Here is a 24,021-nt window from a genome sequence, read left to right on the forward strand (position 1 = left end):
AGCGGGTATGAAACACATTATTTGAAAATTATATAAACTTAATTATTTAATGACTACACAGTTAATATACTTTCAGTAGATTTTTTTAGCCTTTTACACCAGATTCCAAACTATTAGTAAATTTACTCTCTCTATACATTTATTCAAGTTTATATAGATACTAATAAAATACTGAAGTGAAAATGGACAGTTATTACTGTATATTTAAAAGTGTCATGAAAAATAATCAATAGAGACCTGACATTTTGGAGGCAGAGTCAAAGAATTTAGAGAAACTAAATACTTTTCAAAATATACCTGGTATATGTATGTCATTTTAGTATTCAAAAAAAAAATGAACTGAAATAGGGTGTTGGAGGAAACAGACAGGTGGAGAAAAACAAACAAGTGAGTCCTAGAGTAAATTAAGCTTCAAATATCACTAGTGGCAAAATGACAGAGCTCAAGCTGTGCTCCTCCAGGCACATCGTGATGCAGTGAGGTTTCTTGGGAAAAAATAATGCTGGGAAAAAGACATCAGGAAAAGAGGAAGACCAAATATGAGATCGACTGACTCCCTAAAATAAGCCAGAGGTATGAGTCCACAGGAGGTGAGCAAGGCTGTTGAGAACAGGACATCACTCATCCACAGGGTTGCCTAGACCCAGAGGTGACTCACTGGGGCACACACGCTTGAGTAACTTCCAAGGAAATAAAAAAGGAAGAACATCAGACGAAGTCAAAGGGAAGATGAGAAAAGGTGTCCCCTCAGCTGTGGCCACCATCCACAGCACGATGAACTGCCCACCCGTATCCAGCCTGAGCAAGGCTCATCTGCAGATTCCTAGCTTCCTCTTTGGAAAAACTTCTAAACAGTGCCTATTCTAAATACAGTAAAGATCATTTAGACACAGAACATGAAAATATTTATAAACAAAGCTGATAAAGCTTTGTTTATAAATTGGTAGCATTTTCTTTAACAGAAGTAAGTTCAAAAGCAAACCAAAAATATTTACCAGAGCAAATTAATAGCACTACTGAGAAAGTTTTGCAGATAAGTGTTTACCATTTCAGTGGTATTTTTCCAATAAACCAATCCATATTTAGCTGCATCCACTAAAAGAATGAGTATATGACAGTGTTCGGGCTATTCTGTAAAGATGGAATAGATTTTAAAAATAAATGAAAACCTTTTCATATACTCACAGAACCCCATGGTCCTACTTGCCAGGAAGCACATGTATGCAGCTCACACGGTCTCAGAGCTTCGGGCTTGGAACCTGGGTCACAGAAGCCATCACTCAAATGCTCTTCGTTTAGTTCACACCACACCTGCCGCTGCTTTGTTCCTTTCCCACATGTAACAAGACACTGTAAAAACACAACTGGTCATTATTTCTTTTCAATATTAATCAATACTATGCCTACAAAATGATACAATGATTAATTTGCACATTCAAATGCAGCTGAAAGACCATTCGAAGGCCACTTTCCCTTCACTCTTCTAGAAACATTCACTGAATAAGATCAGCCTCCTAAATTTGCTGCCCAAATCCCAGTTCAACATCTATTTGTCTTAGAAACAAAGGTATAAAAATAACCTTAGAATACTATTTATCTCAGGATATTGTGGACAGTGGGACTTTTTTATGAAAATGGTTATAGATTAAACACCAGTTAAGATTACTGTTAAGGGGGGGAGGGAGTTAGGAGGAGGGGGGAAAAAGGGGTGTAAATGCGGACACGGAAGTGGGGGGAGAGAGTGTTATATTCAGTGGGACACTTGAATCCATGTTAACACAAAAAATGAAAATTAATAAAAAATTTAAAAATAAGCAAAAAAAGATTATTGTTAAGCAGATATTGTAAATACTTTAAGAGCTATTTTTATTGCCTTGATAAGGTTATTTACAAAATAATAAATTTAAATAGTTTTGAAATGTATCAAGTCTTAGATTGCAAAGCTTTCCTACACAATATCAGAACAGTTCTAAACCTCATTTGTTTAATGTTACCTCACTCCACTCACTGGTAGCCCAACTGGGACAGGAAAATTCATTGCAATTTTCTACCGTCACTTGGGGACGCTCTTGGCATTCTCTGTCAGCAAGATGGTGGCCAAAGTTATTTATGCAATAAGATTCTCGAGACCTTTCCCCTCCACCACAACTCCTGGAACACTGATTAAAAACAAACAAACAAAAATTGGTGACAAATGGAAAAAAAGTATAGAATAACAAATATTTAATTAGAAGAAAAAGAAGTAACTATTCTTAAGTAATACTTTTTATTTGTACCTGGGACCATTCCGAATAATGCCACCTTGTTAAAACACAGTCCCCATGGCAGAGTTCTCGGGTTGGCGGTTTAAGTTGGTCACTGCAATAGTGGTCATCTACTGGAACAGTCTGTCCTTTATGAATGGAATACTTCATGCAGTGAACATCCAAGGACCTATATCCTTGACCACACTGGGATGAACATTCACTTTTGCCAATGATGTGCCACCTCAAAGAAAGGATGTTATTCCATTTAAGAGGTGCGCCAATTAATGCAATTTAAAAATCTAATTCAGAGAAGCTCATGTATGTGATTCAATTTTTAACATTGTGTTAGAGTTGATAAACAATCCATCTAAAAATACTTCATATATCATTGAATTAGAAATAAAAAGTTCTTAGAGATCATATAGCCAAAATTTTCAGTTTATACATGGGAAAATAAGGCCCAGACATGTTGTGTATTCAAATGGCATAAACACTTGGTTTTTCTTATTAGAAATATTACTTTATTCCCCCTCAAAAATTTAACTTTCTCTCCAAATATATAAAAATGTAGCTGATCTCAGGAAAGTCAGAGGTAGGGAGTGGAAACTCTACCTATTGACTCTGGCATTTGGTGATGGCTTTGGAAGTATGTGGTATATTCAAGAAACTCCAAGATTTGCCAAAAAACCTTTGAAAACAACTGGTTTAGATCAAGATTACTCAATTATTTAGTGGCAATAATTGGATAAGTGTATAACTGAATATATTTGACTTGTAATCAGGTAGTGTCTCCCTATGCAAACCCTCTACTGTTATGATAAGAGAATACTGAGAATCTGACTAGATAAAGCCTTTAAAATTTGGCAAACTAGATTTTTGTAGAGCATAATACATTTTCTTATTAATACATGGGATCTATTTTTAGACATATTTTCAGAGAAAACATTTTTTTTCCACAAGTAAAATCTGATAGTTTGTATTAAATTATTCCAATTATAGTCTGGCAATCGAACAGGCAATCAGCATGTACCAATGTAACAAAGCATAGAATTCATGGAGTTCATTTCCATCCCAACAGTATCTCATTGTGCTTCTCTCCACTTCAATGCAGTGATACAACTTATACAGGCAGTTCTACCACTAGGCTTTCACTATATGTTTTCAAACACCATAAATATGTAAAAATATTCATTCTTGCTGGGTGAAGGAGGTTCTGGCCATCCCTGATTGTTAACTGTCACCTGCTAGATGGGTTATTTTTCTTAACTTCATTTTAAGACTAATCACACAAAAAAACCTAATGACAAGAAATTTAAAAGTGCAAACTTCCCTGTTATGGTCTAGGTCACATTCCTTAATTTCAATGGACAAAATATTGATAAAATTTCTTTCACTAATCCTCTAACTTTAAAAGTTTATTGGTTCATTAGTTAAATGGGAATTAAAGAATCATGCTACAAAATTTATGATTTCAGATATTTAAACCATGGATTTTCAGATTACAGTTTAAATGTATAGGTTTTACAAACAAATTAGTTTCTATTTCCTACTCAAAATATTGAGTCCCTTCATGGGTATTTAGCAAATACTATGAACAAAAGTTCAAACCAACAGCTGAATTTCACAGTAAGTTAGTGAACCTGAAATTTCATAATGGCAGGGGCAGAGAATAGATATTTATTACATGTCCACTCTGTGCCACACATTGCACTAGATGCTTTATATCTTACCCCATTTATTGACTTTAACATGGTTACATTATTACATTATACACTGGTTACATTATTTCTCTTTTACCTTAGTTCACAGTCTGTATTGCACCTTTCAGTCACAAACAGGGGAAGCGGTAGGTGGTCACATCTTTGATCAGACACTACCATAAGATCACTCTTACGTACACAGGTAATTTTTCTTCTATGAAGACCTTGGCCAAAGGCAAATAAAAATTAAAAATAAAATTCATGTAAGTAGATGTTTCATAATTATTTAATTCTGCTAATAGGCTAAAAGATTCACTAAGAAAGAAAAAAAAATCCGATGCAGCATACAAAAGGCACTAGCATATAATCTAGTCAAGGATGACTCTCTAATAATAAATAAATTTAATCCTGAAAAACTAAGGAGTTTGCTTAATGAAAAGTGGGTCAGGTGTGGATGGAGAAGACAGAATTTAGTACAGCTAGATGGAGTGGTTGTTAGTGGAGAGCTGAGCAGCCTGGCTTGGTGCTGATGCTATATGGCATACTGTATTATTATTCCCTCATTATTTATTCCCACTTCCCTATAAGAGAACCGCACATCTCTACTTACTACAATGCTATTGTAACTTCCTATGGCAGGAGTATACTTCCCTGTCCACTGACAGTAGGCTTATACCAACTCAATGTACAGGGAGATGACCTATTCCAGCTCTAGGCAGAATCTCTAAAAGCCAAAGCATGCTTCTGCCAGCTCTCTCCCTTTCCCTGTCTCACAGACTGACAGCCTTTCCCACATGGGCTGATCTTTCAGCCTGGAATCATGAATGAAAAAGGCATGGACAGACAACAAAAAGATCAATGGTTGTCATAGGTTTGAGAAGGGATGGAGAAAGGGATTTTTTTTTTTTTGGAGGGTGAAAGTATTCAGTATGAACCTGTAGTAGTGGATACATGTCATCATACATTTGTCAGAACCTATATAACAAAGACTGAACCCTAATGTAAAGTAGGGCTTCAGTTAATAATAATGCATGAATTGTATCAAATGTGCCACAATGATACAAGATGTTAGTAACAGGGACACAGGGGTAGAGAGTGGGTAAAGGGAGAATACAGGAAATTTCTGTACTTTCTACTCAATTTTTCTATAAACCTAAAACAGCTCTAAAAAAATAAAGTCTATTGATTTTTTTGAAAAAATGACATGGACACAGATACCAAACAAATAAGAGTCATAGTCAGTTAAGCAGCCAACACATATATAGTATGAGCGAGAACTCATACAGTAGATTCCTCAGCTCATTCTAAACCACTGAGTTGGCAGGTGTTTTTATGCAGTATAACCACAGCAAAAGCAAAGCAAACTAGGAGAAGTGGTTATAACAGGCCAGAGTAGATTAAACTCCACTCTTTCTGCAATGAAGAGATAGGAAAGAGTTTAAGCAGTCAGTGACATGATCAAATTTTAGTTCTATCCACGTTCAAGGGTATACCTCCAGCTAGCCAAATATGAACATGCATGTTTATCTCTACTCATTCCTAAATACCATCTGAAATAACCATGAGGAATTCTGAAAAGGCAGAAACCTAATAGAACACAAGGAATGAAAAAGGAAAACACAGTAGGCAAGAAAAGGAAATTCTGAATATGAAAAGCGGATGGAAATAACATATAACAAAGCCAAGAAAGCCGAAACCAAAGCCTGGGGGGGGGGGGTGAATAGGGGGAAAATGAATAAGAAACAAACGCTTCATGTCACAGAATTCAGAAGGTCGAATCAGAATCACCAGGTTCCTCTGAGGCAGTGGGTGTGTGAGGGGAAGGCCTGAAACAATGCAGGACTGATCAGGGAGTATTTACAAAGAATGGTGAGACTCCTACCCTTCGACTTGAAAGCAGCTCTGTCCAATCAAAACCGAGTGTCAGCCACATATGTGATTTTACACGGCCTTAGCACTCACAATAAAAAGTAAAATGATACAGGTGAATATCCAAACATGATCATTTCAACATGCTAGCAATAGAAAAATTATTGATGATATATTTTACATTCTTTTTTAAGATTAAGTCTTCAAAATCTCTTGTGTATTTCCTTAATAGCACATTTCAAAAGACTAGCCACATACGTCTAGCTGCAAAAAAGGTGAACTTCAGGGCACAGACACAGCTGAAGGAAGCTGGGGAAGCACTACACTGAAAATAGGAGAGTTAAGTACAAGTCTTCATAATGAACAATGAGATCCAGGCTCACTGGACTTTCTTCATTTCTCTTTAGCTCCAAGCCAACTTTTATTTTCCCCAGACCTCTCATTGACCTCCCTCAGAAGATGGGAGGATTCCTCTCTTGGGAGACTGTTGGTCAAATAAGTTTGTAAAATGTGATTTTTATGTTTGCTCACTTACAGTTTGCATTGCAGGCTGGACAGTGCCAGGTATATGTGGTCTGTGAAACTACAAAATTACCTTCCTGCTTGGGAAGGGCCATTTTTTTCCTAATATTTGCGGGAGTAGAGAATTTTGCACCAGAAAGTTTTGAAAAGAGCAGAGAAGAGAAGGAGAAGACAGAAGAAGCCATGTTTGCAGAGTGAGAAGAGAGAGAATGCAGGATGCTGAGGAAGAAGCCATGTTGGCAGAGAAGGAAGAAGGTGTGCAGATGGGAAATCAGAGTTGAGGGGCTTTGTGAGCTCCGCTGAGACTGGTGGGGCCTTTCATTCTAGGAGAAACAAGATTCTCCTTGTTGTGGAACTGGAGAATGTGTCAGGGCTTTGAGAGCTCTGAATGAGTGAAAGGTGTTTTCCCTGTGTGTGGTGCTCGTCGGCAGGTATGAGACTTTAATAAAGGAATGGCCCACCTTTTTTTGGCTCCACTGTTTCTTTCTTGTCTGCCTGAATCTAATGAGAACCTGCATGTGCATGGCCACAATGGTGGTGGCCCCTGCCATACAGCCATACAAGAGACTCTTCAGCCCAAGAGAAAAAATCACCTGACAATGACATTTGGGGCTTCTCCCCACAATGACACATGAAAACAATAAATACTAACCTAATTAGTCAATTAAGAAGCCACTACTTGACTTGTCTGATCTACACAGTTCAGTATTTTAGTCTTAAATATGGAAAAGCAGAAAAGGATTAGCAGACATTTTAGGAACGCTATTAATACAAAAGCAACCAAAATAAAAACAAAATAGAACTAAAATGAAACAGGTATGTCAGGAAGCAAAAAAAACCTTACAGACTATGATTAATACTCTCAGAGACACAGATATTACATCCATAAAAAGTATTATTTTTGAAAATATTAAGAAAATGATGTAAATAAGAAGAAATTAGAAAATAAGTGATCAATAAGGAAATTTAACATTCAAATAATACAAATTTCAGAAAGATGGGAGAGAAATGTAATGTGACAAAATTACCAAATAAATAATGTGATAGATTTTCTCAAGTCAAAGAATATGTTTCCAAGTTGGAATGGCACCCTAACAACATAGGAAAATAGATGAAAGGAATAACTACATCAAGGTACATTGTCCTAACATTTCACTTCATAAAACTAAACTATTCTAGAGAGGACAAGATGGAGATGGAGTAGGCAGACGTACCAACTTCCACCTCCCAGAACCAAAATGGATTACAAACTAATTTTAAGAACCATCATCTGGAAAAACTAACTTTGGACTAAACTAAGAGGACTCTTCAACCAAAGTACACTGAAGAAGTCACGTTGAGACTGGTAGGAAAAGTGGAAAGGCATCCCGGAGAGACTTGCATAGTGGGAAGTGAGTTTAGCAGAGATGGGAGGGTCCTGAGTCTCAGGAACAAAGCCCCAGCCTGCAGCCCCAGATTTTAGAAGAGGCGTATGGACAGTATTTAGCTGGAAACAAGTCAGGATACTGTTTGTGAGAAAGAGACTGATTTTTTCAGACCCAGGATTCTTCTTAAAGGAACCATGCAGAAAACCTCACTCACAACCACTCACCCAGGGCTCTGGGGGATGGGAGAGGAGAGGACTGGAGCAGTGGGAAGAGAGTGTAATCTAGGCGGCACAGGGAGAAGCACTTTGAGGGACAGCCACCCTAACCCCTGGGCTGAGTCACTCCCCAAATCTGAAGTAAATATTTCCCCTGGAAACAGCAATACAAGCAAAGGGAAGCAGGACACCAGCCAAACAAGCTCTCCCATGGACTTAGAGCAAGGTCGTTTAGAAGGAGGGAGCTTTCTGGACTACAGTATTGAGTGTTAGGATCTGAGCTGCAGCTCCCCCACCCACAAGGCTGAGGGCTCACCTGAGGGCGGGCAGCGGTGGGATGCGAAAGCACGGTTCCATTGGCAAGGGCAGAAGCCGACTGGCCACTACTGAGGCCCAGGTGTGAGCTCTGTCTTGCCAGGCTGGGGTGGAGGGAACCCACGAAAGTGGTCAAGCCCAGCTGCAGGCCGCCTGTAATCCAGCCTGCGAGGGAAGGACAGGAGCCCCGGAAGGGGCGGAGACCCGCCCTTGAGCAAGGGCATGAGCATGCACTCTCACCCAGCCCCAAGAACCGAGGCTTGCAGCCTGACGCACTAGCCGGCTCCTCCCGCGAGGGTGGAACAAAAGTCCAGAACAGGCAGGCAGAGTCCAGCGACTGAGCAAGGGCACACAGTCCTGCCCGGCCTGTGGAGCCAAGGCTTGCAGCTGTCCTGCGAGTGAGCTCCTCCCGCAGGTGTGGGGCGAAAGCACAGAATCACACAGAGACCTGCAGGTGAGCAAAGGTGCTCACCCCTGCCCTCAGGGCCAAGGCTTGCGGCCAGGCATGGCGCATAACCCAACCCACAGGGGTGGGGCAAAGGCTGAGGCCACCGAGGCTTGTACACCCGAGCATGTGATCACATCCCCTCCCATGAAGGAGAGGCAGAAACCACAACAACAGCCCCAGTGGGCTGGCACCGGAAACCCCTGTACCCGAATGCTCTAGGCAGCAGCAGCAGAGGGGATGGCGGGCCTGCAGACAGACCACACCTAGGGAACACAGAGGCCACACTCAGTGGACTCCAGTGGCCAAAACCTTCTTTTACACAGACAAAATGGGAAGGCAAAGAAATGCAACACAAATGAATCAAGAAAAATCCCCAGAAAAGGACCTGAATGAGTCAGATATAACCAAATTACCAAATGCACAGTTTAAAATAACAATTGTTAGAATGCTCAAAGATCTTAGAACAATAGAGGGTCATTACAAATATCTAAATAAAGAGATAGCAAATATAAAAAAGGACATTGAAATAATAAAAAAGAATCAGTCAGAAATGACAAATACAGTATAAGAAATAAAGAACACAATGGAAAGAATTAAAAGCAGAATGGATGAAGCTGAGAATCGAATCAGTGAGTTAGGGGACAAGATAAATGAAGGCACAAAAGCAGAGCAGGAAAAAGAAAAGAGACTCAAAAAGTCTGAGAAAACTCTAAGAGAGCTCTGTGACAACATGAAGAGAAATAACATCTGCATCATAGGGGTTCCTGAAAAAGAAGAGAAAGAACAAGGGATAGAGACTTTGTTCAAACATATCATAAATGAAAACTTCCCTAAATTAAAACAGGAAAATATCTCACAAGTTCAAGAAGCATGGAGAACTCCCAAAAAGACCTAAACCAAGACAAATCATAATTAAATTACCAAAGGTAAGCGATAAAGAGAAAATATTAAAAGCTGCTAGAGAAAAGAAGGCTATCACCTACAAAGGAGCCCCCATAAGGATGACATCAGAATTCTCAACAGGAACACTTGAGGCCAGAAGGGAATGGCAAGAAATATTCAAAGTAATGCAGAACAAGAACCTACAACCAAGACTACTTTATCCAGCAAGGCTATCATTAAAAATTGAAGGAGAAATAAAAAGCTTTCCACACAAAAGAAAACTCAAGGTATTCACTACAACCAAACCAATGCTGCAAGAAATGCTAAGGGGCCTGTTGTAAACAGATCAAAGGGGAAAAGAATATATCAAAAGAGAAATACAGTTTTAAAGAATAAAATGGCAATAAACAACTACATATCAATAATAACCTTAAATGTAAATGGATTAAATGATCCAATTAAAACATATAGGGTAGCTGCGTGGATAAGAAAACAGGACCCATACATATGCTATCTACAAGAGACACACCTTAAAACAAAAGATGCACATAGACTGAAGATAAAAGGATGAAAACAATATTTCATGCAAATGGAAATGAATAAAAAGCTGGGGTAGCAATACTTATATCAGACAAAATGGACTTTAAAAGAAAGGCCATAGTAAGAGATAAAAAAAGGTCATACATAATGATAAAGGGAGCAATCCAACAGGAAGATATAACCGTTATAAATATCTACGCACCTAATATAAGAGTACCTAAATATATAAAACAGACTTTGATGGATTTAAAGGGTAAGATCAACAGCAATACTATGATAGTAGGGGATTTCAAAACCCCACTAACATCACTAGATAGATCCTCAAGAAAGAAAATTAACAAAGAAACAGCAAACTTAAAGGACACACTAGAACAACTGGATTTAATAGATATCTTCAGAACCTTTCACCCTAAAGCAGCAGAATATACATTCTTTTCAAGTGTTTATGGTACATTCTCTAGGATTGACCACATGTTAGGACTCAAAAGCAGCCTCAACAAATTTAAGATTGAAATCATATGAAGCACTTTCTCTGATCACAATGGCATGAAACTAGAAATCAGCTACAACAGAAAAACTGAAAAATACGCAAAAAGTTGGAAATTAAATAGAATGTTATTAAATAACTAATGGGTTAACAATAAGATCAACGAAGAAATAAAAAAAATTCCTAGAAATGAATGATAATGAGCATACATCAACTCAAAATTTATGGGACACAGCAAAAGCAGTCCTAAGAGGGAAGTTCATAGCATTAAAGACATACCTTAAGAAGCTAGAAAAAGCTCAAATAAACAACTTGACCCTGCATCTAAAGAACTAGAAAAAGAACAGCAAGTAAAGCCCAGAGCTAGTAGAAGGAAGGAAATAATAAAGATCAGAAAGGAAATAAGTGACATAGAGGCTAAAGAAACAATACAGAGGATCAATGAAACCAGGAGCTGGTTCTTTGGAAAGGTAAACAAGATCGATGAATCTTTAACCAGACTCACAAAGAAAAAGAGAGGCCTCAAATAAATAAAATTAGAAATGAGAGTAGAGAAATAACAACTGACACAACAGAAATACAAAATATTGTAAGAAAATACTATGAAGAATAATATGCCAAAAAACTAGACAACCTAGATGAAATGGACAAATTCCTTGAATCATATAATCTTCCAAAAATAAATCTGGAAGAATCAGAAAACCTAAACAGACCCATTATAAAAATGAGATTGAAACAGTTATCAAAAAACTCCCAACAAAGAAAAGTACTGGGCCTGATGGCTTCACAAGTGAATTCTACCAAATATTCAAAGAAGAACTAACTCCTATCCTTCTCAAGTTATTTCAAAAAATTCAAGAGGAAGGAAGACTTCCAAACTCCTTTTATGAGGCGAGTATAATTCTGATTCCAAAACCAGGCAAAGACAACACAAAGAAAGAAAATTATAGGCCAATATCCCTGATGAATTTAGATGCTAAAATCCTCAACAAAATATTAGCAAACTGGATCCAACAATATATGAAAAAAATCATACACCATGATCAAGTGGGATTTATTCTTGGGAGGCAAGACTGGTACAATATTTGCAAATCAATCAAGGTGATTTATCACATTAAAAAAAAGGAAGGAGAAAAACCACATGATAATTTCAATAGATGCAGAAAAAGCATTTGATAAAATCAAGCACCCATTTATGATCAAAATTCTCAGCAAAGTTGGAATACAGGGAACATACCTGAACATGATAAAGGCCATCTATGACAAACCCACAGCCAACATCAAACTCAATGGGCAAAAATTAAAAGCAATCTCCTTAAGATCAGGAACAAGGCAGGGGTGCCCCCTTTCACCACTCTTATTCAACATAGTTCTGGAAGTCCTAGCCACAGCAATCAGACAAGAAGAAGAAATAAAAGGCATCCAAATTGGAAAAGAAGAAGTAAAACTATCGATATTTGAAGATGATATGATATTGTATATAGAAAACCCTAAAGTCTCAGTCAAAAAACTACTGGACCTGATAAATGAATTCAGCAAGGTGGCAGGATATAAAATTAATACTCAGAAATCAGAGGCATTTTTATACACTCACAATGAACTATCAGTAAGAGAAATTAAGGAAGCAATCCCTTTCACTATTGCAACAAAAAAAGTAAAGTACCTAAAAATAAATTTAACCAGGGAGATTAAAGACTGGTACTCAGAAAATTATAAAACATTGATAAAAGAAATCAGGGAAGATACAAACAAGTGGAAGCATATACCGTGCTCATGGTTAGGAAGAATAAACATCATTGAAATGTCTATATTACCCAAAGCAATTTATAAATTCAATGCAATACCAATTAAAATACCAATGACATACTTCAAAGATATAGAACACATATTGCAAAAATTTATATGGAATTAAAAGAGAACACAAATAGCCTCAGCAATCTTAAAAAGGAAGAATAAAGTGGGAGGAATTACACTTACTGATCTATATGCCTGTTCTCATGCCAGTACCAGGCTGTTTTGAGTACAAGGCCATTGTACTGATCTATATGCCTGTTCTCATGCCAGTACCAGGCTGTTTTGAGTACAATGGCCTTGTACTCAAAACAGCCTGGTACTGGCATGAGAACAGGCATATAGATCAATGGAACAGAATAGAGAACCCAGAAATAAACCCACACCTTTATGGACAACTGACATTTGAGAAAGGAAATAAGAGCATACAATGGAGTAAAGACAGCCTCTTCAACAAATGGTGTTGGGAAAATTGGACAGCTACCTGCAAAAAAATGAAACTAGACCACCAACTTACACCATTCACAAAAATAAACTCAAAATGGATAAAAGACTTAAATGTAAGCTGTAAAACCATAAGCATCTTAGAAGAAAACATAGGCAGTAAGCTCTCTGACATCTCTTGCAGCAATATATTTGCCGATTTATCTCCACGGGGAAGTGAAATAAAAGACAGGATAAACAAATGAGACTATATCAAACTAAAAAGCTTTTGCACAGCTAGAGACAATAAGAACAGAATAAAAATACAAACTATACAATGGGAGAACATATTTAACAATACGTCTGATAAGGGGTTAATAACCAAAATTTATTAAAAAAAAAACTTATAAAACAACACCAGGAAGACAAACAATCCAATCAAAAATGGGCAAAAGAAATGAATAGACAGTTCTACAAAGAGGACATACAAATGGCCAATAGGCATATGAAAAAATGCTCAACATCACTAATCATTAGAGAAATGCAAATTATAACCACAATGAGATATCACCTCACACCAGTCAGAATTGCGCTCATCAACAAAACAACACATAATAAGTGCTGGCGAGGATGTGGGAACCTTCCTGCAGTGCTGGTGGGAATGCAGACTAGTGCAGCCACTGTGGAAAACAGTATGGAGATTCCTCAAAAAATTAAAAATCGAACTGCCTTTTACCCAGCAATCCCACTTTTAGGAATATACCCCAAGAACACCATAGCACTGTTTCAAAAGGAGAAATGTACCCCCATGTTTATGGCAGCTTTGCTCACAATAGTGAAGATCTGGAAACAGCCCAAGTGTCCATCAGTGGATGAGTGGATTAAAAAGCTTTGGTACATATATACTATGGAATACTACTCAGCCATAAAAAATGATGACATCGGATCATTTACAATAACATGGATGAACTTTCATAACATTATACTGAGCGAAATAAGTAAATCAGAAAAAACTAAGAACTATATGATTCCATACATAGGTACATAGGTGGGACATAAGAATGAGACTCAGAGACATGGAGAAGAGTGTCGTGGTTGGGGGGAGGGGAGGAGAGTAAGTTGGTTTGGGAAGAGGAGGGGCACAAAGAAAACCAGTTAGAAGACGATGAAAGACAATTGGACTTTGGGTGATGGGAATGCAGCATAATCAAATGTCAGAATAACCTAGAGATGTTTTCTCTGAACATATGTACCCTGATTTATCAGTGTCACCCCATTAAAATTAATTATAAAAAAACTAAACTATTCCATCCACAACAGCAAGTATCATAGGAAATCAGTGAGTTGCCAGAAAAGGAGGCTTTCAAAATTATAAAGAAAAATTATCTAACTTATAATTTTATACTAGCTAAACTATCAACCCAAAGTGAAAATAGAACATCATTATCAGCTATAAAAAGTCTCAAAAAACTACCTTTTTCATGAAAATTCTAGAAACTATGTTCCATCCAATAGGGGAAATAAGTCAAAAAGAGGAATTCATGGAGTTTAGAAAACAGAAATCCAACGCAAAAGAAGTTGAAAAGATTTTCCTGGATAATAGTGAAAGTAAAGCACAGATGACAGCCATGTAACAGACCTGAAAAGCAACACTAACTAGAGCAAGAGAAAGAAGACTATAGTAGCAACAGATGAAGAAAAAGTGAAGATTATATTATATATATATATATATATATATATATATATATATATATACATACACACACACACACACACACATTTGGGGGGGGGGAGAGGAGGAGAGGCAGAGAGACAGACTCCCACATGCACCCTGAATGGGATCCACCCAGCAAGCTCACTAGGTGACGATGCTCTGCTCATTGGGGCCGTTGCTCTGTTGCAACCAGAGCCGTTTTTTAGTGCCTGAGGTGGAGGCCACAGAGCCATCCTCAGCACCTGGAAACAACTCACTTGAGCCAATCAAGCTTTGGCTGTAGGGGGGTAAGAGAGAGAGAAAGAAGGGGGAGGAGTAGAGAAGCAGATGGTTGCTTGTCCTGTGTGCCCTGACTGGGAATCAAACCCGGGACATACATATGCAGGGCCAATGCTCTAACACTGAACTAACTGGCCAAGGCCAAGTGAAGAAAATTTTTAACCGATATATTAAACCAACAGACAAAATTGACAGCTCTCACCAGATGTTTGGGGACTGATAACTTTCAGTACACAGAAAAACAAGTAAATAAATAAAACTGAAGAAATTTTACTTTAGAGATACCGAAAGTTACATACAAAACAGAATATTAATAAATCATAGCATCACAATGTTGTAAAAGAATAGTTCCTTGTTCAAGAGACCTCTCCTGGTTAAGACTAACAAACTATCTCCCCAAGTCTTGTCCAACCCACCATTTTAGATCTTGTTCTTCTTTGCTTAGTATCTCCACATTTTAGGATGTTCCTTCCTTCGCCTGTTGCATGGATTTGTTTCTAGCTTTCCACATCCATTGCCACAGATCAACTTACTCCCTAAATCCTCAAAAGCTGGTCTCTGTTCCCAAAACATCCATTTTCTCCTACAAAGCTCTTCTAAGGTCTTTCTGCCAAAATGAATTCCTTCTCCTTCTTTGTTCTCAAAGCTCTTTGTCGCTACTTCTTGCATTTATCTCAGTTGGCCTTGCGTCACGCATCTCAGGCTTCCTCCCCTGAGACACTGCCCAAACAGGAACACCTAGTTCCCACACAATCATCTGGGCACCACAGTATCACCACCACTTGACCAAGTCTGGGCCTATTCGTAATGGGACACCACAATTCCTCTGGCACCAAGTTCAGTTTGTTAGACTGTTTCTCACATTTCCATCATCTGTGTTCACTGCTTCTGGCCACCCTCCTTCTCTCAGCTCCTTTCCACACTGTTCTTAGTAGCATCCTCTCCCCTACCCCACTGCTCTCCTTATTCCCAAGCCTTTCCTCTGCTCCCCATGGGAACTACGTCTCCAGGCTACACATACTTCCCTATACCTTCAGCTTTAATCTCCCCACAAACTGCTCCCTGTGCCTTTTCGGTGGTCCTCTCTGTTATAAACTAAGGTAGTCTACTCAGCCTCTGTTTCACCCCCTAGACTTTAAAACTTGAATGCAAAATCAATGTCTTATTAATAACCTGAAACAAAGTAGTCCCTCAATAAATGTTTATTGACTTGAACAAACAGTCGTACGCCATTAAGACCTTAATAACAGATCGTTAAGGTCTTCAGGCTTTTCATTTGCATTCCCTACTGTAAACTTCCCACTTTCCACTACACTCCATTCAGGGACTCATGCCATCAGTCCAAGTGTGTGTGTGTGTGTGTGTGTGTGTGTGTGTATTTTTTGTGTGTGTGGCCACAGAAGGAAAATAAAAGAATGAAAGAATGTTCGGTACTCCAACACCGAAAGAAGGACACACAGGCTGGGAAAGTATGTGGAGGGGAGTTACTTCACTGGGGAAAAGTATCCAAAGTGAGAGAGAGTTTCTGTGATCTGAGAAGGAAAATGTGGAAAGAAAGTAAAGGAGGGGTAAAGCAAAATATTGAAATGGGTGGAGATAAACAAGGCTGTTAAGTATGAGAAACAGAAAGAATGAATAGGAGAAAAGCAGGAAGGGAAAAGAGAGGAGAGCTGTGCATGTTGCTGTGGTGCACACGTGTGTGGGCAGTGGGGAGAATCCTGCCAGGCAGCCGAAGCCAGACTTAAAAGTACCCCAAATTACACCCGCACGCACACACTTTTGCCTCTTTCAATACCAGTGTACCTTGACACATTTTGGTACAGTCTTGCCATGGTCCATATGGATCCCAGGTGAACAGGTCACCCTTCTCTTCCATTGGGATGTTGAACGAATAATGTACATCAGGATTATATAAATTACCCACACACAAAACCTCAATAAAAATACAAAGGAGCATACAATTAATTCATAAAAGACATATTCTTATAAGATATCCTTTTATATTTAATAATAAATGCAAAGCACTTAACCATCACAGTTTACTAATATAATTAATGCTGTCTTATTAATGACTACTAAGAATTTACCTGCAAAACAAGTTCTTCTTCTAGCCGATCAGTACTGTTGATTCTTTCAATTGAGTTGTTTGAACCACTGTATTCAAAAATAGCTCCTTGCACATTGATTTCTTTTTTTGACATACTTACAACAAAATTTCCATTCAAAAGAAAGTTCCCCTGAGTGTCAGATAATGCTGTAAAAGAACAGTACTCATGAAACAGCAAAACCAGTCACCAGCACAGAAAAGTTTCTGATTTTTAAAATTCAAATCCTTTTTTGAAATTAAGAATGAAAATGTAAATTGATATTGAGGCAATATGTTTTATTTTATTATAATGTGGTATCTCATCCAATAGAAGCCAAAAGCCTCAGCACATCAGCTAAAGGTGTTAAAACAAATGCAACCTCCACTTCTCCATCTGAGGCAGGTGTCCTCTACATGTCGTGCAGCTTCATGAGCGATACAAGGGAAATGGGAAAACAGAAGGAAGTCGAGGACCAGCCAGCAGATTGGCTAAGACAGAAGGAAGTCGTGGACCAGCCAGCAGATTGGCTAAGACAATCCTGGTCCTCAACAGCAAACAAAAAAGAGCAGCTACAATGTGGCGACATCCTGTTTTCACTTAGCTTGGAAGGAACACACAAAGCTTGAAAACACCATGGTCCAAAACTGTTTTTTGAACTCTAGGGTCAATCTTTGAAAAGGGATGCAATGACTACACGATTTTCTATATAAATGTCTGGATCTTTTCCACAGAGAAGTATTCTATTACTGTGTATAAATTTAAAGTACTGTGCTTTTTTCATGTGCAAGAGGATATACGATACCTTAAATTTTATACTAATAAAAACCCCATATTGATCAAATACTTCTTGCTTGCTTTACTTATATTATACTTCTCAGTGGAACAATAACCTGTTGGGAAAACGTTTGTTTGGTCTTCCAGGGAACCCCACCCAAGGCACACAAGTTACCTGTGGCTAAACTTCTTAATAAATACTGCACCCCTCGAAAAAGCAGCCTTGAAATAATTATTGCCAAATAAGTTTGACATTTCTGTGTCTGTATGGACTACTATGACTGTATATATTACACTGAATCGAATAAAGAACCAGTCACGTTCTACATTTATCCCACAAAATGGAAATTCCTCTACATAAATCTGCACTTTAGCAAAAGTGGATAAGCCTATTTAAGGGAGTATCAGTTACATTAAAACTAAGGGAAATAAACAACTTTACGGAGAAAAACTGTATACATTTCAGTACTTTTAGTTACCAAAGCAAATTTCATAAATATATGTTTTATAAATCCAGTCGAATGACTTCATGTTTATTTTGCTCATCTAAACTTTTTTTTTTAATTTATGTATTGATTTTAGAGAGAGGAGAGGAGAGCAAGACAGAAACATCCATCTGTTTCTGCAGGTGCCTGATCGGGGATCAAACAGTAACCTTTGAGTATCAGGACAAGGTTCCAAGTAACTGAGCTCTCTGGTCAGGACACTCGTTTCAATTTAGATTTTGATATTGTCACTAGCAGTTGTCTTATTTTGAGACTTTATTGGTGAACACTTCTAATTTTTAAACTTGGGAAGAACCTGTTTTCCGTTCCTAAGAAGATAAAAAGATCTACATTTGAACCTAAGGTTGACATATTAACTGAATGTGAAGATAAAATATTTACACTTGATTTTTTAAAAAAAATTTAAAAATATTTATTTCACATAATGAAAAGAACATCTTTCAGTAATGCACTTTTAAAATCCTTTGAGTTTCCTACATTTAGGGCATCCTGAGAGCAATAGGTGAGCCTCGCCCTAGGAAAACCACCTTCATGATCATAGTATCTCCCTGCCAGGTAAGTTAATTTTCTTTGAAAAAATTTTTTGCATTTTTATATAAGTGTAATTTACATAACATAAAAGTAATCATTTTAAAGTTAGCAATTCAATAACATTGAGTACATTCACAATGTAAAACTACCACCTCTATCTAGTTCTAAAACTTTTTCATCACTCCCCACAAAAACCCTGCTTTGCTCCCTCTACGTTTGACTTGATAACGCCAAATGTAATAATTCCTGAGATAAACTGTCCATTTTAGATTCCGACCCTCAGTTATAAGCATTGATTATTTGAGCCAATATTTCACATTTCATTTATGGGAAGCAGGTACTTTCTGAAATGTAAGCACTATTGCACCTACTCTAACTTGGTGAATTATACAAAAGTAAATATTAAAGTATTTTTTCAGGCAGAAGGAAAAGGGTTGTAAAGCATTCTTTGGACCTAAGTAAAAGTCCTTAAAACCTGAAAGCTAATTTCTAAAAAAAAGAAAATATATACTCTAGAAAGAGCTACAAGACAATACAAGGTTGGACAAAAAGTAGGTTTATAGTTGTCCACATGAAAAATAATACAGTAATTAATAAATAATAATACAAGGATAAACTGTTTTTCATACTCACAAGTGCAAACCTATTTCTGCCCCCACCCTGTATACTATGACTATATTCTTAACATCTAAAAATTTGAATCCATAGTTCTTTTATTGTCTTTCTTTAACATAAGAGCTTTTAAAAAACTGAATTTAAATGCTTTTGCTACATAGTAAAAAGAAAAATTTAATAAAATATTTTAAAACATCTAACCTCGAAAAAGGTCTGTAATTAATTTTAGATTTAAAGACAGAAGATGATTTTATGCTAAATACAAATGCAACTTTAACTAATATAACTTGAGTTATCTAAAACACTCTCATGGGAAAAAACTTAAATTTACTTTTCAGAATTTAGTTCCATATTTTTCAAATAGGATTCAGAAGAAAACTCGGATCTGAAGTCAGATGACTCAAGCTCACTATGAACTGAAATTGCATGTTTTTTCAAAGGTCCCCTCTTGGCCTCCCAAGAATTTACATCAACCGCAGACCTCCACGAAATCACTCATGAACCACATATTGGTGCTGTTTACTAGAAATGTTTACCAAGGTAATTGTCATCTTCTGGTTTTCCAGAATAGCTGTGCTGAAGAATATCAATGTTTGTTGCTCCTGTGGGAATCTTTACAACAACATTATAGCCTGCAATATAAATTTATACATGTTAACTTTCACAAAAAAACAGATGGTTCAGAGACTATTACTACTGAATGACTGAAAATTTTCAAAATATAGTCAAACGTAATTTCATTTTATCTTTGATAAATGATACCAGTGTTTATTCTTTTTTAATCAATGTCTTATACAAATTACTAAAAATTGAGAAAAAGTGATTGTTGTCTGGAAACATACAGAGTTTGGAAATTTTAAAGTACATTTTCTAATTTGTTTTACTGCTAAAAATCTGAATCTAGAATAAGAATGAAGTTAGTATGATAGCTTCTGAGATATGTAATATACATATCTATTTTTAAATTTGATTATTAAATTTTATAACCCCTAATAGTTTTTTTTTTAAATACAGGATTCCAAATGCTATTCACAAATCCAAAAGATATCAAAACAGTTGGTCATTGCTATATGTGTACACAGACTTCGTAAACAGCACAATAATGTGAGTTAATGAGAAGCATATTTTTCTTAAGCTTTTAGTTTCTAATGCAAGCAGAAATCCCTACAGCTTCCCTCAAAATTTTACATTATTTTTTAAGTCTACTAACAAATTGTCAAGAGAAAAGTAAAAAATTTACTGGAGAGAAATGAAAACAATATTTCTATTTAATGGGACCAAATTCGCCCACACTGGCACTGCTCAAAAGATGAGGAAACACTCTATTAAATATATATTAAGAAAGAACGGAAAGTTTTCCCTATGCTAAAAATACTTATGTTACATAGTTTTCCAAATATTCTCATTTGCTCTAGTGATATTAAATCTAAGTTTTTCCTTTTCCTTATAGGATTTTCCCTTCTATTTAATACATGAAAAATAGGAGTTGAAATTTTTCTTGTACACTCACTTTGATAAATATGGAATAAATTTAAAAGAAAGTTTTAAAGGGCTTAAATTAGCAAGTCTGATATAAAATTGTCTTGTACATTTTTAGAGCAGCTTTATGCCTCTCGAAGGCATCACATTAAAATTTAAGATAATAAATGTTCTGATGATTCTGTATACTCTATACGGATATGGTTGTAGATTATCAGCCTACATAAATCATTTTAATTCATGATTATTTTTTTACTATAAAATATTCCTATAACCTTCACTAATTGCCTTCGCATGTATTTTTCAAGAAAGCAATTCCTAGGCATAGCAAAAGTGACAAGTTGGAGGGTTACCACCAGGGGGCAGTGATGTGACAAATGCTATTCAGACCTTGCAAATGAATGGAACATCTTTTTCATTTGCAAACTAATTAACTCATACATAGTACTATTTTGGCAAGGTTAAATATATTATCCTAAATTAGTGCATGTGGTTTTATACAGAAAAATATCTTTTTTAGTGAATACAGATCAGACTTTGATAAATGTGTGCCACTGGTTATAAAAGGGGATCAAATGTGTATGGCTCCAATGAAATAATGAATCATAACAAAAAAAAAGGTCAATTCATTTAGTAACTAAAATTTGTTAGCACCATCAAGTATGAAATGCACTATACTTTTAATATAAATAAAATGTAAATATTTTTAAATTTTACTGCTTTAATTGAAGTAATTCATACTAACCTAACAGTGAACACATGAATATAATTTAAAGCTGAACAATAAAACTGTAAAAAAATACACTTTTATTTTGCAAGGAAAGTTTTAAAGGGCTTCTTTTATTACCACAAAAAGAAAAAAACATTTCCAGGAAATTTTTAGAATGGAAAGTATCTGCTATATTCCCCTAACAGTTTTGAAGAAAAATAAAATCATGGCCAAATATCAATTTCTGTAATCTTGATACTTCCTGAAAAATCAAATGTAATAACGATTCCAAATCCACATTTAAGTTGATGGTTTCATTCTTCACTTTCAATAAATATTGTCAATAGATCATCAATAAAAAAGACAACTAATAGGCCAGGCCACGCCAAAAAAAAATGTTTGGTTTAAATAATGAAAAATAATTAAAAACAAGTTTCCTGGAAACATTCTAAGTATATATATTAAAGATTATAGGAACAGCAGTCAGAACACAACAGTAACGGGGCAGCTATTCACACATCATTGTCAAATAGCAGTGGATTTACTCTAATAAATGCACCTAATAAATTTTAAAAATCAAATTTGCCTTGAGCTGGTAAATTCATTAAGTCAAGGATACATCTGGCCTAAGATTTAATCTTTTATATTTGGGAAAATTTAGTAATCATTTTTAACTAAGGGTATAGAATAGACAAAACAATAACAAACTATTACTATGTTGCCTTCATTATATACACCATTACTACATCAGATAAAAGGGAAAAATCCTCAAAACAAAGACACTGCTTACCATAATGAGCGCTATTGAAGACCCCTGCCATTGTCCTGCATGATGAATTATCCCCACCGCACACTCCACATTTATCTCTCCTGGCTTTGGAGTTTAACACATGATCACAGCCAGCTTGCTTCAAAATATAAAAATTAAAATCAGTATTATAAAAATGACTAATGATAAACATGATGCTTTATAAAGTTCCTTTCACAAACATTCTATTAATAGATTTGATACAGCGTGAATTTTCTATCTACTAATCCTGTTATGTGTGAATATGTTTACACATCTGTTCACATGGTTGAAAAAGCAGTGGTTTCCAAATGGTCATCCATATACCCTCTGCATCAAAATCACGTGGGTGCCACTTAAAAAGACAGTCCCGGATTTTCTGGATGTAAACCTTGCAGATAAAACGTAAAAATCCACATTGTAACGAACGATGACAACGATGATAGTGATTCCTATGCCCATCATCTGAAAACCACTCTTTAAAGAAATGTCATTCAAAAGGGACAATAAGTATGCCTATGTATGTAACTTTAAAAATGCTTCAATTTTTTTATACTTATGACATTAGAACTCTAGGAATAAACCAAGTACAGTTGAAAGAAACAGTTTATTGATCCGCAAGCAATATCCACCATAATAAACAATGTTTATTAAAAGAATATATAAATGGCCCTGGCCAGTTTGCTCAGTGGTAGAGCGTCGGCCTGGCGTGCAGGAGTCCCGGGTTTGATTCCCGGCCATGGCACACAGGAGAAGCGCCCATCTGCTTCTCCACCCCTCCCCCTCTCCTTCCTCTCTCTCTCTTCCCCTCCCGCAGCCAAGGCTCCATTGGGGCAAAGATGGCCTGGGCGCTGGGGATGGCTCTGTGGCCTCTGCCTCAGGTGCTAGAATGGCTCTGGTTGCAGCAGAGGGATGCCCCAAGATGGGCAGAGCGTCGCCCCCTGGTGGGCGTGCCGGGTGGATCCTGGTTGGGCGCATGCGGAAGTCTGTCTGACTGCCTCCCCGTTTCCAACTTCAAAAAAATACAAAAACAAAAAAAAAGAATACATAAATAAAGATGGAAGGAAAGGGTCTGCTCCAGGGGTTTAGCAGAACAAGTGCAGGTGGTGTGCCCGCCTAGGCAGCAGTTACTTTTACTCCTCTGAATTTAGTGACCAGCAAGGTAGGAAAACTTTATAACCCTCATGTATTTTTATACACAAGACCAATATTTCCAAAATGAAAATTTCAACCAGATATTTTCTGAAAGTAGTATGCATCTATATGTTCAGGTAATCATTTCTTTTTTTTCATTTTATATGAGTTTCTGCTGTTAACTTAGATCAAACAAGCTTTTCAGGCCACTGAGTTTCCTTTTTTTCTAGTATTTAAGGTTTTTCTTTTTTCTTTTTTGTGTGTGTGTGACAGAAATAGACAGAGAGACAGAGAGAGGGACAGATAGGGACAGGCAGGCAGGAAGGGAGAGAGATGAGAAGCATCAATTCTTCATTGCAGCACCTTAACTTAGTTCATTGATTGCTTTCTCATATGTGCCTTGATGGGGGGCTACAGCAGAGCAAGTGACTCCTTGCTCAAGTCAGCAACCTTGGGCTCAAGCCAGCAACCTTTGGGCTCAAGCTGGTAACCATTGGGTCATGTCTATGATTCCATGCTCAAGCCAGTGAACCCGCACTCAAGCTGGCAACCTCAGGGTTTCGAACCTGGGTCCTCTGCTTCCCAGTCCGACGCTCTATCC

At 37.0% G+C, this 24,021-nt stretch overlaps 1 protein-coding gene across 1 annotated transcript in view; it reads right to left on the reverse strand.

Moving 5' to 3' along the window:
* ADAMTS20 (ADAM metallopeptidase with thrombospondin type 1 motif 20) overlaps nt 1–24,021 on the reverse strand; it is a 202,543-nt gene that overhangs the window by 80,115 nt on the left and 98,407 nt on the right. Inside the window, exons 15-22 of the mRNA XM_066365793.1 lie at nt 22,290–22,407; nt 19,848–19,943; nt 16,886–17,052; nt 16,602–16,731; nt 4,044–4,170; nt 2,277–2,487; nt 1,995–2,159; nt 1,186–1,350 (exon numbers count right to left, since the gene is read on the reverse strand). Coding sequence (XP_066221890.1) covers nt 1,186–1,350; nt 1,995–2,159; nt 2,277–2,487; nt 4,044–4,170; nt 16,602–16,731; nt 16,886–17,052; nt 19,848–19,943; nt 22,290–22,407 — 1,179 coding nt within the window. The remainder of the gene's footprint in view (nt 1–1,185; nt 1,351–1,994; nt 2,160–2,276; nt 2,488–4,043; nt 4,171–16,601; nt 16,732–16,885; nt 17,053–19,847; nt 19,944–22,289; nt 22,408–24,021) is intronic.

The sequence above is a fragment of the Saccopteryx leptura genome, chromosome 2 (genome assembly GCF_036850995.1).
Source record: "Saccopteryx leptura isolate mSacLep1 chromosome 2, mSacLep1_pri_phased_curated, whole genome shotgun sequence".
Taxonomy (NCBI): Eukaryota; Metazoa; Chordata; class Mammalia; order Chiroptera; family Emballonuridae; genus Saccopteryx; species Saccopteryx leptura.